Source organism: Giraffa tippelskirchi, chromosome 3, assembly GCF_054371585.1.
Source record: "Giraffa tippelskirchi isolate mGirTip1 chromosome 3, T2T-mGirTip1v1.2.pri, whole genome shotgun sequence".
NCBI classification, from domain to species: Eukaryota; Metazoa; Chordata; class Mammalia; order Artiodactyla; family Giraffidae; genus Giraffa; species Giraffa tippelskirchi.
Window position 1 is genome coordinate 189,844,199 of NC_137277.1, and position 17,206 is coordinate 189,861,404.

General features: G+C 49.2%; 1 protein-coding gene across 5 annotated transcripts in view; it reads left to right on the plus strand.

The window, feature by feature from the left end:
* UBR4 (ubiquitin protein ligase E3 component n-recognin 4) overlaps positions 1 to 17,206 on the plus strand; it is a 132,923-nt gene that overhangs the window by 55,293 nt on the left and 60,424 nt on the right. For 2 of the 5 annotated variants that reach the window (XM_081574939.1, XM_081574941.1), the window contains exons 47-61: positions 744 to 907; positions 1,343 to 1,559; positions 2,412 to 2,628; positions 3,395 to 3,427; positions 4,541 to 4,604; positions 5,036 to 5,170; positions 6,162 to 6,336; positions 7,218 to 7,358; positions 8,142 to 8,263; positions 8,923 to 9,034; positions 11,038 to 11,168; positions 11,281 to 11,458; positions 11,905 to 12,009; positions 13,518 to 13,655; positions 14,358 to 14,532. In XM_081574939.1, the coding sequence (XP_081431065.1) occupies positions 744 to 907; positions 1,343 to 1,559; positions 2,412 to 2,628; positions 3,395 to 3,427; positions 4,541 to 4,604; positions 5,036 to 5,170; positions 6,162 to 6,336; positions 7,218 to 7,358; positions 8,142 to 8,263; positions 8,923 to 9,034; positions 11,038 to 11,168; positions 11,281 to 11,458; positions 11,905 to 12,009; positions 13,518 to 13,655; positions 14,358 to 14,532 (2,107 nt within the window). The remainder of the gene's footprint in view (positions 1 to 743; positions 908 to 1,342; positions 1,560 to 2,411; positions 2,629 to 3,394; positions 3,428 to 4,540; positions 4,605 to 5,035; positions 5,171 to 6,161; positions 6,337 to 7,217; positions 7,359 to 8,141; positions 8,264 to 8,922; positions 9,035 to 11,037; positions 11,169 to 11,280; positions 11,459 to 11,904; positions 12,010 to 13,517; positions 13,656 to 14,357; positions 14,533 to 17,206) is intronic. The other 3 variants (XM_081574940.1, XM_081574942.1, XM_081574943.1) reach the window with 2 other exon arrangements.

Sequence of the window (17,206 nt, forward strand, 5' to 3'; positions counted from 1 at the left end):
TGGCGGAGGAGTAGATCCTTCAGTTGGTTCATTCTCACTAAGTAGTATAGAAGCCAGGTCTTCCCTGGTGGCTCAGCTTAAGAATCCACCTGTAATGCAGGAGACATGAGTTTGATCCCTGGATTGAGAGGATCCCCTGGAGGGGAGGGCATGGCAACCCACTCCAGTATTCTTGTCAGAAAAATCCCATGGACAGAGCCTGGTGGGCCAGAGTCCATGGGGTCACAGAGAGTCAGACATGACTGAGGAGACTCAGCGTGCACGCACGCCATGTCGAAGCCATCATAGGTGTCTGAGCTGGGAGTCTTGCTCCTGAGTGGCAAAGCAGGACTCTTCCAGGAGTGAAAGCTTGAATTTAGGAGTGAGTGACTTGGTCTGAGCGAAAATATCATTATAGCGTTCTTCCCGCTCCCTGTAGTCTGTTCTAGAGCCTGTGTTTGAGACAATTGCGCAGCTCATCCTCTATATAAAGAAATAGTTTCTGTCGTTTATTTTAGATAAGCCAGCTCTGAGAGAGCCTGTTGTGAGTGAGCGTTCCAGATCCTGACCTCAGATCTCTTTGCCCTGCACAGTCGTGTTGTGGTTGGGGGTGGTGACTGTTGGGCAGCTGACCACGTGTGATGCCAACCGTGTAATCCCGAGTTGGCCTAAGGTTGGGGTGCGCGCGTGTGAGCTTGGGCACAGAGTTGGTGGGGCCACGCTAATGACTATGCTCTCTGGTCCCCCGGCGCTGCCCTCCACAGCAACTCGCACCTCCAGCCAGGTGACCTTCCCCATTGACTTCTTTGAGCACAACCAGCAGCTGACCGATGTGGAGTTTGGCGGGAATGACCTCCTGCAGGTCTACAATGCACAGCAGATAAAGCACCGGCTGAACTCCACTGGCATGTATGTGGCCAACACCAAGGTGAGGACCGGCTGCACTGCCCTGGGTTCAGTGCCTGGGTAGCAGGGCTCCCGAGCAGTGTGGTTTGAGGAACACGTCTCCTGTCAGGATGCAAGACTCACAGTCACTAACCCTTGACTCTAGTTTAATGGTCCCAGAATAAACAGATACTCTCAACTCCGTGCAGAAGGGCTCCTGCTCCCATGTTACCAGCAGGGTTGCCATGCACAGGGTGGCAGGAGGTGGTTAATGCCGGGGAGAAGAGGAGCCTGAGATGGAAGGGTCTGCTCCCTGCCTGTGTTTCCCGTCCTTGGCAGCAAGGACGTCATCGCCAGGGAGCCACAGGGTAAAGGTCTTGCGTAGGATTGCACGTGTGTCACTGTCCCGGGGAGGGCCGGAAGTTGGCCCGTGAGAGCTTGTGTTCATTTGATGACGTGCACCTCTTCCCCCCTCCAGCCCGGTGGCTTCACCATTGAGATCAGTAACAACAACAGCACCATGGTGATGACAGGCATGCGCATCCAGATTGGGACCCAGGCAATTGAACGGGCCCCATCGTACATCGAGATCTTCGGCAGAACTATGCAGCTGAACCTGAGTCGCTCACGCTGGTTCGACTTCCCCTTCACCAGAGAAGAAGCCCTGCAGGCTGATAAGAAGCTGAACCTCTTCAGTGAGTCTCCATCTCCTGGCACAGATTGTATCCGTCTTGTGATTAATTCTGACTGAGGGGCCACTTCTCTGTGGCTCTCCAGGGTTCTGGGGACCCTCTGCTCTACTGATAGCTCGGTGGTCTCTGCCGTCAGGAAACGTTGAGCTTTGTTTGAGATAGAAAGGAGGCAAGGTGACAAGAAAGGGATATACTTGAGAATGGGAGGGGTGAAGACAGGGGCAGCTGCTTCAGGGCTCCCTTCTGTAGGCTTGGGTGACCTTGCTGATGGGGCTGCCTGTGTGTCTAAGCAGAGAGGCAGCGAGATGAACCCCTGACATCACAAAGCGGTCTGAAGGTGCAGCTGAGGGCCTCAGGGCCCACGTCACTGAGAGATGTTTAGCAATGCCCTTAAAACCTCAGAGTAAACATCCCTGAGGCTTCCAGAAGGTTGACAGCTTTCCCTACCATTTACTGGCCACCTGTCTGGTACTCTTTTTTCCAGAAACAGTTGCTGTTTTACGAATGAGGATGATCTGTGCTTTGAACAAAAGGAGTGTTTAGAGATCCCTGGGGGGTGGAGTTGGGAGACATGGTATTCTGATAGCACCGGAGGATCCCTGTACTGGTATCCGGGGTCTCTTCTTCTGAGTAGGAGACTCCATAGACTTTTGGTTCATGGACCTGTGTCTGCATGTATCAGCATCTGTACCAGGTGAAGGTGCTGCTGAGGTCTCAGGAGATAAAATTCCTCTGTGACTGTGGAATGGGTGTGGCTCACTATGTTGTCCATACCAGTCTGGTCTTTGCTTTGGAGGGGGTGGTGTCAGCCCTCGAGAGAGCGTGCTTCCTAAAGGCTTCTCTTGCTTATTGTAGTTGGGGCCTCGGTGGATCCAGCAGGCGTCACCATGATTGATGCTGTGAAAATTTATGGCAAGACTAAGGAGCAGTTTGGCTGGCCTGATGAGCCTCCGGAAGAATTCCCTTCTGCCTCTGTCAGCAACATCTGTCCTTCAAACCTGACCCAGAGCAATGGCACTGGAGACAGTGACTCGGTGGCCCCTGCCACCACGAGCGGGACTGTCCTGGAGAGGTACCGGCGCTGGCAGGGTAGCCCTTTGTTCTCACCGGTTCCACTCTTCCAGCAGAACCTGAGTCTTGAGAGACTGAGCCCCTCACAAGTGTCCCAGGTCTGGCCTGTGATTTTCAATATTTCACACCGCCCCCCGCACTCAGGGTCTCCTGATGAGCAGACAGGGTTTGACGGTGTGCTCAGAGCCGGCTGACTCCCAGGGCTCTGCCCAGGGGCTGCTGTCCCTTCGCTTCTCTTACTGCTCAGGTACCCTTTGGAGCAGTCAGAGGCTGCTGACCGGAAGACGCTTGAGCCAGAATTAGAGATTAGGATCCAGTCTTGCTGAAATTATAGGGAAAAATCTTCCCTTTCATTCTGATTTCATCATCTTCTCATCTTTCTCTGCAGTAGTTACTTCCTGCGGTAATAGCACTGCTGCCAAGAGGCTGTCCCAGGCTTCTTGTAGCAGAGTTCAGAGCCCCCTGGGGCTCCCCCCAGTGGCCTTCTTAAGCACTGCGCTTGGCTTCTTTGTGCTGGGGAGCTGCTGGTTTGCCGCGGTAGATGCGGTGACTCAGGATGTAAGATGTTCAGTTCTTACATTGAAGGCGTAAGAGTAGCCTGGCTTGGAATCACTGCCTCCCACCAGCAGCCTCCCCACCCCTCCTTTTCTCTGTCTCCCCACCCCCTTCCCACTCTATTCTTATATTGTTTGCTTAGGATGTGTTTCCAGGTTTCTCTGAGCTTCACATTTTTTTCCTTTTTTTTTTTCTTTTGCTTCTCCCCCAAGTTCTGAAACTGAGTCCCTAACCAAGCTGGACCGGTTAGTATGCCCTCTTTCTTTTCTTTGCACGAGCGAGTGTGTGTTAGAGAGCCGTGTAACTGATGACGTGGCTTTGCGTTGATTCCGCTTCTGTGGACAAGTCCCGCTGCTTCTTTCTGTTCCCATCGTTGCATGGCTGCAGAGCTGTCCTGTGTCCCCGTGGAGAAGGTGGGGGGTTGTACGTGCGCGCTTGGTGTCGGCCGCCCTTGCCTTCCCCCAGCCCCCTCGGCAGTGGGTGAGGAGGGGGTAGGGCGCCGAGTCAGTGGAGAAGTTCTGTCATCTGAACAGCCTCCAGGGAGCTTGTTCTGTCCTCCTAGGTTTTATGCCCCAGGTCCCTCTCTACTGCTGCCCTCTGCCCCTTGACTTTTTTCTCACCAGCTGCCTCCTCCACACTTTGCCCTGTCTGTTCAGAGCTCCAGCCCTCAGGATGTCAGTCTTGTTACCGTGCCGCCTTAAGCGCACATGAGTGAGCCCTGGGGAGTGTGTCCCTTTGTGCCCTTCAACAGTTGGGGTTCTTATCCTTCCCTTAGAGAAAATTGCCCAGTTTTCTAAAGGGGCTTCATCATACCCTTTGGATGTTGGTAATTGGCATGAACCTAAAAATCCAGTTGGTTCTCTTCCCCATGCTGGGCGACTCCTAGGAAGTGCTTTTGTGCATTTTTTTGGAGGTGTAAGTCAAGTGTAACCATAGCTCTCCCAGTGTAAGAAGATGGCTTGAACCTTTCCCTTTGTGTATCCCCTCTGCCTACTGATCTTGGGGCACCTGAGCGCCGGGTCCTGTCTCATCGAGACGGTTAAGCCTGTCTCCGTGATCCCTGCCACAGGCAGCAGAAGGAAGCAGCCTTATCCTCTTTGAGGAAGAAAAGCGCTGTCTTTGAGTCACGGATTATGAACATGGCCTCGGGTTGATCTCCAAGCAGGAGCCGGGTTTCTGGCCTGTGACACAAGGGAACGATGTGCGCGGTGCCTGTGGCGGGTCTTCCTGCGCTTTGATTTTGTGTCTGGCGGTCACCAGCTGTCCCTGAGGTCCTCAAGACTAGTCTGTGCAGGCTACAGCACCAGGCGGAGAGAAGAGTGGCTCTTGTACTCAAGCCAGCTTTTCTGTCTCCCCAGGCTGGTTGTGAGTTCTTTAGAAGCCCTGGAAAGCTGCTTTGCTGTTGGCCCAATCATCGAGAAGGCAAGTTACTTTTCTAAAGCACAAGGGAGCTTTCTGAAGAGGCAGGAGGTCAGTGGAGTTGTCAGAGGCCCCAAAGCCTTGCACCTCAAGTACATTTATAGCATGATGTTGGTTTGTAAAGGTGATCCAGAGGAGTCTTCAGCTTAAGGCTTTATGTCCTGCTTTCAGGGGATCCATGGTGAGAGTGTTTTGTAACACAGGATGAGTGCTGATTAAAGAGCACTGTTCTAGGAGTCCTGATCCCGGTCTCAGTTTCTGTACCTGTGTTGTGGGAGGGTTGTAATTTCTGAAGTTGTTTTGTTCCTTGTGGTCCATGGAGCCCAGCCTAGTCCTGGTAGCCTAGAAGAGGGGAAGGAGGAGGCAGGGTGTGGGCAGTTCATCCTGCGCGGACTGTGTGGGGTTAGTGGCATCCCTGCTATCTTCTGCATCAGGAGAGGAACAAGAACGCAGCTCAGGAGCTGGCCACGCTCCTGCTGGCCCTGCCGGCCCCTGCCAGCGTCCAGCAGCAGTCCAAGAGCCTTCTGGCCAGCCTGCACACCAGCCGCTCGGCCTACCACAGCCACAAGGTAATCAGGGGTGTCTCCTGTCAAAGTGGACGTGGTGGTACTGACAGGAGAGCAAGTACGTTGGCCTTTTGGACGTCAAGCAAGAGTGTCACAAAGTCACGCGGGGAGAGGAGAGCGTTGAGATTAGACCCACAGAGCCTCAACTTTCTCCTGAGAACTGAGTATCACTCAGAATGAGCACAAGCCACTAACAGGCCCCTGGTTTGCATTCTTTTTTTTTTCTGTTACTTTAATAGAATCGACAAGATTTAAGGAAGGGAGGGGAGGGACGTTTGAGTTGGGGGGCTTTTCGCTGGAGGACGGGGCAGGGACGGCACTCAGGAGGTCAGGCCTGCTGCTGTCTTCACTCCTCTGGCCTCGCACAGGCCTCAGGGACCTGTGCTTACTCACTTGTGAAGAATTTGGTGAGTGGGTGAAAGAGATTCGGGGAAGTCTGGGCAGAGGGAGTCTCACCTATTATCAAGTAAGTAGCGATGGAAGGCAGTAAGTTCGGCCAGTTTCTGTAAATAGAAAAGAGAGTCAACATTTCAGATCCATGAGGAGGAAGCCACCAGCCCCAATGCCTTGGTTAACTTTTCTGCCTCCAGTGCAGAGAATTGAGAAATGTGAGTTTAACCTACTGAACCTCTCAAGGAAAGGCAGTTTTGGAAACATAGCTTTGGTATGAACCTGCAGAGAAGTGACTTTGTAGGAAAGAGATCTGGGATGTTGCCATTCTGGAGAAGCGGCTGGTTCTGGTTTTCCAGTCGGACTTTGATACTGATTTCACGGCTTTTGAGTCTTTTTAAGTGGCTCTAACATTTTATGTATTTAAGAAGTAGAACTATGTTGGGCTGCTCTGAAGGCTTGTTTCAGGCTGTTGGTGGTGATTAACCTGTTCCCTTGAGAGGAAGTCGCCAGCCTGACAATCTGCCAGTTCCCCTCTCTTCTGTGCTTTAGTGCCCAGGCCTTCTTTGCGTTTGGCTCATCCTCTATGATTCTTTTGTTGTAGGATCAGGCCTTGCTGAGCAAAGCTGTGCAGTGTCTCAACACATCGAGCAAAGAAGGCAAGGATCTGGACCCTGAGGTCTTCCAGAGGCTGGTGGTCACAGCACGCTCCATTGCCATCATGCGTCCTAACAACCTTGTCCACTTTACGGAGTCAAAGCTGCCCCAGATGGAAACAGGTGAACTTGGCCTGTGTGGCCGCGGTCCTGAAATCTGCCTACTCATCTTCTTTACTCTCTCATCTTTTCGTAGTTCTCCCTGGCCTCTGATGGACTTCGTGCTCTTGAGATAGGGATTTCACTCTCTTGTCTTTATAGCTTGTAGGGCTTTTGACATTAGAGCTGTATCATATTAATAAATAGATACTTTTCCAGTGCTTACCCCTTGGATTACTCTTGAATTTACTTAATGTTCTGGACATCAGACGTAATCAGTCTCTGAAGTTACTACCTCTTTAAAATCTTCAGGGTAAAGTTAAGCTCGTGCCATCGTTGCTTTAAAGTAATAGAATCAGTCATGTCTTTTGCTTTTGTGCTGTTCTTTTGGCGATATTTTATTCACATGAGTAGCAGCCTTTCTCAGCGCTTGATGCTGTTTCCTGCTGTCCTCATGCTGGCTGGGCACCGCACCTGCTTGGCTTCCATCCGATAGCGCTCAGCGACGCCTTCACGGTTCTGTTACTCACACGCTCCCATAGGTTGCCGTCATCCTGTTCTTCCTCTTATACTATAATCCGGGAATCTTTTCAGAAAATCTTAGATGTTCCCCTAGGTTTTAGAAGTTGAACAGTTGGACCTGAGATCTCTGACTCTGCTGTAAGATCCTGAATGCTCCCCCTTCTACTTAATTCTAACATACACTGTTTTCTGTGATATTCCTTTCCCAGACTGTTTTTTTCCTAGATGTGCCTGCTGGAATCTAGGGATAGTTGGCATATTGATTGGGGCCCCACTTGAAACTCCCTCCCCAGGCAAGCTTCCTTGACCTGAGTTAACCTTAAAACAAATTAAATTCCATCTTCAATTTACTGTCGTTAATAATTTTTTTTTCTCCTGCTTAGAAGGAGCAGATGAGGGGCGAGAACCTCAGAAGCAGTTGGAGGGAGACTCCTGTAGTTTCATCACGCAGCTGGTGAACCACTTCTGGAAACTCCATGCCTCCAAACCCAAGAATGCCTTCTTGGCGCCTGCCTGCCTGCCAGGTATCATGTTAAAAGGGACATTTGATAGTGAAACCTCATGTAAGTTCTTTCTTTGAACAGATTGAACTCTTCACCTTGAGCCTTCATCATCCATCTCTTCCAGAGTGAATATTTAGGAAATACAAGTCTGTGAGATCAGTGTTCCTGTTGGAGGAATTTAGCAGTGTAGCAGAGGAATGGGACTTTCTTGATCTCTCCATGTCGGGTTGCATACTTCACATAAAGACGTGTGTGTCTGTGTGTGTGTGTGTGCGCGCACGTGCCTCCTTAGTGGTGTTTATGGTTGTTTTAAAAAATCTTGGAAAGCTTGATTCAAAGCCAGTTAAAAAGGTAAAAGTTGAACATCATCCTAGAGAATTATTTCATGTCTAAGCTATTGCTGCCTTTAGTGTCTAATTTGTCGCACTCTCCGAGGTTTAGGTGGAAGAGGAAGCTCAGAATAGCAATCTAGAGCAGTAGAAGGACCTGCTGTTCACTTGTGTTTGGGTGTTGCTTGGGCAGTAATCCCCAAATGCAGGGTCAGGGCGTCTTTGTCACCTGAGGTCTGGGGATCGTTGGGAACATCTGGACTCTGCTCACCTCTTCACACTTGTCCGCCCTGTATTTTGATATCTACAGAGAGTAGACCTCTTTATTTCTGTGATACAGGGTATCTGGAGAAGCTTTTGGGGCAGTTGGAGAGATTTAGGAGACTGTTAATGAAACAAACCATAAATAATACTGACGGCCTGCGTTCTGCGTGTGTGCGCTTGTTTGATTCTCCCTGTGCGTGCTCTCCTTCAGGCCTAACTCACATTGAAGCTACCGTCAACGCTCTGGTGGACATCATCCACGGCTACTGTACCTGTGAGCTGGACTGCATTAACACGGCATCCAGGATCTACATGCAGATGCTCTTGTGTCCTGTACGTATCCTCACCCCCCCTGATAATCCTTACCAGCCTAATGTCTGGAAAAAATGTGTTTATAAGTTTGCTAGCTAATGAAGTAAAATAGACTTGAAGGAAGGCAGTGGGAATTAAGAATTTTAAAGATGAGTCAAACCTGTGACATCTTACTCATTCCGTGGAAAGAAAGGCTGGAGAAGGGAATGGACTTGGTCTTCCCCACCCAGGCGCCGGGGAGGACGCTGGTGGCTGTCTCGCAGTCAGTGCTGAGTGAGCATGCGTTAAGTGAGGGCCTGCGTGAGCACCGTCAGGGTCTGGTTTCAGTGGCTGTTGCACAGAAGCTAGTGTTGAAAGGACTGATATTAGCATAGAGTTAAGACGAGCCTGATCCTCTGATGAAAAGGCAAAACCCGAGTGTAGAGAGCCCAGGGGACTTCAGGGACCAGTGCCCTGCCAGCCTGTTACCAGGAACTAAGCTACAGGGCGCAGTGCACAGGGCTTCTCTGTGCCAGGTCGGGAGGTGGACTTGACTGCTGACCTGATGCAGCAGGTTGCAGGTGAGAGGAGGCAAATTTTCCATAAGCGTGTAAGCGATGGTCCAAGAAAGCAAAGTGTTTTATAGACAGTGTCATAAATAATATTAAAACCTAAGAATGATGGTTTTTCTTCAACCTCAGGATCCTGCTGTGAGCTTCTCTTGTAAACAAGCTCTAATTCGAGTCCTCAGGCCAAGGAACAAACGGAGACATGTGACATTGCCGTCCTCCCCTCGAAGCAACACTCCAATGGGTAATGTGAGGGCTGCGTTTAGGCTCGCGTGAGCCTGGGGGTGGGGGAGAAGGGAACAAAGCGCTAGGATCTGCTGCTTGTGTTGACCGAGGTCCTGGAGACTTCTGTGTGTGTCCACTGGTACACTCGCCTTTTCCGTGAAGAGTTTAAAATGGCGTATAAAAAGCTTATAGCGAGTAGAATAGAAGAAGGAAAGGCGAAGCCAAGGGAAAATAAAGGAGCGATAGTAAAATCAAGCCAAGGACACAGAATCTACATCACGGACATCCTGTATGTGGCAGGTAAGTGAAGTGCTTGTATTTGGCTGAAAGCTTCTAAAAAGCCATAGCGACAATCAAAGGAAAACAGTTCAAAAATCATAGTGACTGAAAAAACCCTCCATTTTCAGGAACTGAAAAATTTCCTGGCATGAACGCTCTTACATTAAGGGTCCATTTTATTGCCTAGTGGGTAGTATGCTCAATGGTTTTACCTCCAGTAAGATTGAAGGTAAATTTCACAAGAAATTTCCCTCTTGATACACTTCTATACAAGTCAAGGACATAACATTTATCATTTTCGTAAAAGCAGTTCTAAACATTGTTTGTATCGCGGCCTTGGTATCTTGTGTAGCTGGTTACTCGGTTTGGCTCAGCAGTAAAACTCCAATGGAAGTCACACAGGTAGTTTAAGGGTTTCCATTAGCCACTTGATAAACAGAAGAAATATGTGACGTGAACTTACTAATAATCCAGTATATAAAAAATATCATTTTAAATTGTAGTTAATCTAAGAAACTAATAATAGTAGTAAAATATTCTCCATTCCTAGAGCAATTTTTTGGAAGAGTTTTAAACATCTAGTGTGTACTGTGTACATGAATGCCCCCTTTCCATGTGGACCCGCCACGTTGGCTGTGGCTACTTATGGTACAGTGCAGGTCTAGAGATGCTCATGCAGCTTCATGACCTTCAGATAACCTTCCTTGAATGTCATTCACCTTATCTAAGTCTTTGATGAGCCAGGCAACGATTTGTGCATCTTTTCTCTGAGGAGAATCTCCAGTCCATAAGTAGTTTGTTTCCAATTAAGGCCACATCCAGCTGTGTTTTCAGCCCATCAAGCAGAAGGCGAGGTCTCCACCCTCTTCCGACCATTAGGAGTCTAACCTAGGCTTCTCCGTTTTCAGAAGGCCTCGCCCCTTCACACCGAAGCTGGTCGGGGTACTGCTGTCCTCAGTTTCATCCAGTGGTTTCGCATTTCAGTTGGCTCTTCTCATAATAATTGCTGCTGCTGCTAAGTCGCTTCAGTCGTGTCCGACTCTGTGCGACCCCATAGACGGCAGCCCACCAGGCTCCGTCGCCCCTGGGATTCTCCAGGCAAGAATACTGGAGTGGGTTGCCATTTCCTTCTCCAGTGCATGAAAGGGAAAAGTGAAAGTGAAGTCGCTCAGTCGTGTCCGACTCTTAGCGACCCCATGGACTGTAGCCTACCAGGCTTCTCCGTCCATGGGATTTTCCAGGCAAGAGTACTGGAGTGGGGTGCCATTGCCTTCTCCGTCTCATAATAATTATGTGGTGTGAAAATCTCACGGACCCAGTTGTTTCTGGGGAGAAAAAAAGTAAAATAACATTCCACGCTGCCATGACTGATAGCAGATAAGCAGTCTCAATTGTAGTATTTTCCCTGTCTTGCCCAAGGTCTCCTGAGGGTTGACAGGAGCTCTTGGGGTCTGCTGGTTTTAGATTTTTCTGCTCTATGGAATCCAGGGTTTTTCGATTTTGTTTTCCTTCATGGGCCGGAAAAGACTTATCCCAAGTGGGGCCAGCTGTCACTGCCAGCCCCCGCCTCCCAGATCCCGCGGGGTCCAGAAAGCAAGAGAACCAGGCCGGACCTGGCCCCCTGGAATTTACCCTTGAGGCACAGGGTGCTAGCTGGTAGCTTGTCTTGGCTTTTGTTTGCTCCGTAGCTTGTCTTACCACATGCCCAAGTGCCTTCAGGTGACGGGGGTTTCTTTGCCTCAGGAGACAAGGATGATGATGACGATGATGACGCAGATGAGAAAATGCAGTCATCAGGGATCCCGAATGGTGGTCACATCCGTCAGGAAAGCCAGGAGCAGAGTGAGGTGGACCATGGAGATTTTGAGATGGTGGTGAGTCCAGCAGCAGGCGGGGACTCCTCAGCACTCCTCTCCGGCTCTCATCCAGGGGGCTTCCACACGCTCCTGTGGGCCACGGGACACTGACGGGGCTTTCTCTCTGCAGTCTGAGTCGATGGTCCTGGAGACAGCGGAGAATGTCAACAATGGCAACCCCTCTCCCCTGGAGGCCCTGCTGGCAGGCGCAGAGGGCTTCCCCCCCATGCTGGACATCCCGCCTGACGCAGATGACGAGACCATGGTTGAACTAGCCATTGCCCTGAGCCTGCAGCAGGACCAGCAAGGTAGAAGGCAACACCAGGAACACAGCGGCCCCTTGGCCTTGCACAGGAAAGCGGGTTTGGCAGTTACTGATAACCAGCTGACTTAGCTTATCCCCAGACCTGGGGAGAGGGCGATCTGGGTGAGAGCTGTACAGACACAGGTGGAGAGTGAGAGGGACTGAGCTGGGGGCCGATCTCATGGTTCTGGTGGTTTGGTCTTTTGGCTTGTTTCCTCCCGAATTTGATAGATTCCTCCAGCCTGTGTCCTGCCTGAGCTGAAGGAAGCCTTCCACCATCTCTGTAACTGGAGTTGGTGGGTGGACAGCCGTGGCTGTTGAGTAACTTCCTCTAGGCCAGAGTGGGTCACACGTTGGTGAGTTCAGGCTCTGAGGGCGGCCGGCGGCCGAGGCAGCGCTGTGGATGGGATCTGGCGGGGACGCCATGCTCACTCTCCACTTGTTTCCCAGGCAGCAGCAGCAGTGCCCTGGGCCTGCAGAGCCTGGGGCTGTCCGGCCAGGCACCCAGCTCTTCCTCTCTGGACGCAGGAACCCTCTCTGACACCACAGCATCAGGTAACTGTCCACAGCAAGGAGCGCGGCTCAGGGCCCCAGGACCCTCGGGCCGCGTCTCCAGTGCTGTGAGAGTGTAACGGGCAGCTGCTTTGACAGGCCATTCTGGACTTCCTGCTTCTGCCTTGGCTTTAGAAATGTGGGCGCGGCAGGGCCAGCGCTGCAGCTCGGCAAAGACGCTATGGCTCCGCTTCCCTCCACTTTGCATGCTGCCTGGCTTCAGCTGATTCCCCCAGAAAGGCCAGGAGAGCAGCTTGCAGGTTGACCGGCTTTAGGGCTGAAATCACAGCTTTCAGGCTTCTTCACCAGAGTTGTAACATCTTAGACAGTATCAAAAGGGAGACAAGAAACGGAGCACATACCTTTTAACTTCCTCTTCATCTGCTACAAGAAGCGGAGTGAAAGCTTCAGGTCAGCGTGTGTTACCACCAGGGGTCTGAGCTTGGGTGGTAGGGTTTTTATGGACAATTCAAACGCATAGGAAATCTTCAGACTTCATTTTGTGTTTACTTTCAATCTCGTTCCTAATTTGATTAAAAAAAAAAAATCCTGCGTGGAGAGTTGGACCGAATAGAGGACGATGGAGCATCTGAACAGTCTCCTGGGAAGCCAGCCCTCTGAGTGATCTAAGGGTTGATTGAGGATCTTCAGACTGATGTGTCCCCGTGTTTGTGTGTTGTCCTTTCTTTCTTGTTTTGGGGCATCTTATCCTCCATAGTTGAGAAAGGGAGAAATCGGCTGTCCCCTCTCACCTGCTGCCGTGGCTTGTTGCTTCCCTTAGGTCTCTTGTGTTGCTGTCATCTCAGGCTTGGCGGTCGCTGTTGTGCGGTGCCGGTTGTGTTCCTGCCGTGCTGTCTGGCTGTCTTGGCTTTCCTCCCCCGTGTATCTCGTCCAGCATTTTCCTCCTGTCTCAGCTCCGCCCTGATCCTGGATGCTGTGGCTGTCTCTGGGGAATTTCCTTGCTTCATTATTAGCATCTGATGAGGAAGTTTGAAATTTCCCAGTGAGCTTCCCTCTGGACCATCTGATTTAAAAAAAAAACAACCAAGGTTGATTCAGGAGCTCATGATAAGTGATTTCCTAGCATTAGCGTAAATTGATTACAAAACGAATCTCCTGAAAATCCAGAATCTATGCTTTTGAATGGTAATGGCTAGTGTCTGATCTCTGCAGGTGTCAGTAACACCTGGACTAGGGTGACCATGAAGCATTTTAGCTAGAAAACGGTCCATGTCACAGATTCTTGAATCTCTGCACTGTTTTACTCGCACCATGACGTAACAGCGAAGGAAATGCCCAGTGAACTGGGTTTTCACTTCTGTCTAAGTACTGTGTGCAATGCACCATGTAGAGTGTGTGTTCCTGTTAGTGATTAACCAGCAAAGCAGATCTTTCCCTTTTTCCTTGGACGACAGGACGTCTAAACCGCATTGTGTCCACCGCTCTGTGTGGTTTGCTGCCTTCGCCCCGAGAAGGGGTTTTTCCTGTAACAGCTCTCGTTACTCTCTCAGCTCCAGCCTCGGACGACGAGGGCAGCACGGCCGCGACGGACGGCTCCACCCTGCGGACCTCCCCTGCTGACCACGGGGGCAGTGTGGGCTCGGAGAGCGGGGGCAGTGCCGTGGACTCAGTGGCTGGCGAACACAGTGGTAATGTGGCTGGAGGTTCTGACCTCCTTGGGCAGAGGACGGGGACAGAATAGGAATTCCTGCCTGGGTCCTGGGGTTGGTTTTAGCAGAGGGAAGTTTAACAATCTGTTAGTGGAAGAAAGAAATGATGTACATAATTCCAAATCATAATTAATTTAAGACAACTATGGTATGACTTTGAAATCAGTCATGCTGTGGTCTTTGCTTCTCTGCTGGGGGGAAGAGATTTGGGGCAGTCCTGCTGTTAACAGTCTGGTGTATTAATAGAGCAGGCCACCTGTGCCAGCTGGAGGGGGCGGGGCTCTAAAATGAGGAAGCATGACAACGCCATTTTGGTTTGATCTTAACAAATCAGGCTTTGTTTAAAAACTGGAGATGAACATTTTGTTGTGAAAGAGATGCAGAGTAGCTGATAATTTTCTAGAGTCCCATATCAGTATACGCTTCCTCTGAAATATGAGATGGAACTATATCAGCACCTGAGATTAAGATTAGTCTTGTGGGTGGATCTTACGTCCTTCAGGTGCCCAGAAAGTCATTAGTCATCGAGTGCCACAGGGCCGACATCGTGAATCAATCCTTATTGAGCTTCACATAAAAGAAAAAATGGTTCTAAAGCTACCAGTCAGATAGCTTCGGAATGCACTGGATTTCACCAGGCTCTGCGAGTTGATTTGCACGTTTTAAACCATTTCCCTCTAGTGTCTGGCCGGAGCAGTGCTTATGGTGATGCCACGGCGGAGGGGCATCCAGCTGGACCAGGAAGTGTCAGTTCAAGCACTGGCGCCATCAGCACCACCACCGGACACCAGGAAGGAGATGGCTCCGAGGGAGAAGGGGACGGGGAAGGGGAAGGAGACGTCCACGCTAGCAACAGGTCAGGACCTGGCCACTAGCATGCAGGAGACTCCCTGGGGGAGGGTGTTTGAGGATTAGGGTGGTGGGTCAGTTGCGGGAGGTGGAGTGGTGAAGTAGTGTATTTCTTTTGAAATGTGAAGGTGATAGACTCAGAAGCGGTTTAGAAATGGTAAGAAGCACTCTAGGTCTGTCTCCTGGTCCTGATTACCATTGTATCAAGTCAGTTGCAGAGAAAATATAAAGTGGTTTTTCTCATAAGGCCTGCCTGTATCCCTTATAGTGATTGTCGTAAAAACATGTGTCCTGCTTACTCAAATCTTTCTTCTTTCATCATGAACCATAGACTCATCTTGTAGCATTCTCTTTATAAATGGCACTGTTGTAGGCTCAACAGTGACAGGTATTAAGTAATACTAGCAGTAACTCCTTGTTCAGTGTGTTAGGTAGTGGAGAATTAAGACAGCAAATGTCAGTTTACGTCTAGAAATACCCCTGGTGAGGCATTTGGCAATTTGAAAGTAATCCATAAAATTCCTCATCCAACCCCTTTAAAAATTTTGGTGGTATTTGGTACTGGATTGGTGGAGTGAATGTATTCTTAACTAAGAGGAGATTAGAGAAATAGAAGAGAAGGAAGAAAAAAACCCCAAGAATGTACCCAGGTGGCACTAGTGGTAAAAAAATCCGCCTGCCAGTGCAAGAGATGCAGGAGGTCTGATTTGATCTCTGGGTGAGGGAGATCTCCTGGAGTAGGAAATGGCAACCCGCTCCAGTATTCTTGTCTGGAAAACTGCATGGACAGGGGAGCCTGACTGGCTACAGTCCATGGATTTGCAAAGAGTTGGATACAACTGAGCACACACACACTTGTGATGTAATGTTTGGTAAATTTTGTTGTGGCCCATAGTTACCACATTAGTGCAGGAATCAGTATTTTGAACTGAATGATTTCTATCAGGAAGAGAGGTAGCTGAAGCGGTCAGGTGTTGGAGACGTTTTGAGAGGGCATCAGTGAGCATCTCCTCTCCTCCCTGCATCCTGCTTCCACTTCACTCCTACAGCACCCCTCTGAGGACGATGGCCTCTGGCGGTTAACCGAGGCTAACCCCACCCCAGCCCTCGAGGTTGTTCCAGAGCCCCGGTGTGCGTTCCCTGAGTCCCACGGCAAATCCCCACTGGCTGTCTTTTGCATTCGGTGGTGTGTGTGTCTCCACGTTACTCTCCGTTCGTCCCACCCTAACGCCCACCCCCTGCGTCCACAAGTCTGTTCCCTATGTCTGCGTCTCCATTGCTGCCCCACAAATAGGTTCATCAGTACTGCCTTTCTGGATTCCATATGTATATGTGTTAATATATGATATTTGTTTTTCTTTTTCTTACTTCACCCTGTATAAGAGGCTCTAGATTCGTCCACCTCATTAAAGCTGACTCAGTTGCGTTCACTTTTATGGCTCAGTAATACTCCATTGTGTATATGAACCACAGCTGCTTTATCTGTTCACCTGCCAGTGGACGTCTGGGCTGCTCCCCTGTCCTAGCTGTTGTAAATAGTGCTGCAGTGAACACTGGGGCACACGGGCCGTTTTCAGTTAGGTTTTCCCAGGGTGTATCCTCACAGTGGGGTTACTGTGCCGAATGGTGGTGGTATTCCTGCTTTTTGAAGGAGGCTCCGTGCTGTCTTGCATAGTGGCTGTATCAATTTACATTCCCACCAACAGCCAGGAGAGTTCCCTTTTCTCACATCCGCTCCCACCTTTATTGTTTGTAGATTTTTTTTGATGACTAGTGTGAGGTGATATCTCTTTGTAGTTTTGATTTGCGTTTCTCTAATAATGAGTGATGTTGAGCATCTTTTCATGTGTTTATTAGCTATCTGTATTCTTCTTTGGAGCAATGCAATGTCTGTTTAGGTCTTTTGCCCACTCTTTGATTGGATTGTTTGTTTTTCTGGGATTTGTTTTTTAACTGTTTCACCTAAAAGGCATTTTCTGTTTAATCTTTTGTTTTCCTCTTAATGTGATTTCTAGGTTAATTACGTGTGTTCAGGTAATGTAACCTTTGTGATTCTTGGTTCTTTAAAGTTTATTTCTTTGAAATATTTTAAATCTTGTCTCTCTTTGCTTTTTATGGTTGCTTAACTTTTGAACAGTTAAGTTCGCTTCTAACTGATGTTAATTACTGATCTATTTGAGTTTATTTTGTGCTTCCTTGTTCTGCTTGTTTCTGTGTTTCTATGTCTTCTTTGTAGCCCTCTTGGGGTTGATTTGCTCTCCAACCCCTCCCCCAACCTTTGCAAGTTTGGAAGTTGTTCACTCAGTTTCCAATCTTGTAATAGTTGTACTAATCATTTCAATATGCGTACTTAACCCAAAACTAAAGGTTAACCAAGAGCTGTATCTTCTTGTAGATAAATTTCTGCATATGAAAACTAGTTGAGAGAAAATAAATGAGGGGATATACTATATTTATGGATTGAAAGATTCATTGTTTAAAGATAACAATTGTCTCTGAATTGATACAGGTTCAGTATAATCCCAGTCAAAAATCTCAGCTGGCTTTATTGTATGTATAAGAATCGACAAGCTGATACGAAAATTTATTTGGAAGAGTAAAAGACTAAGGCCAACCAAGGCAGTGTCAGAGAAACCCACAGAATTATGAGGGCTGCACAACCGTAGCCTGTTACACAACTG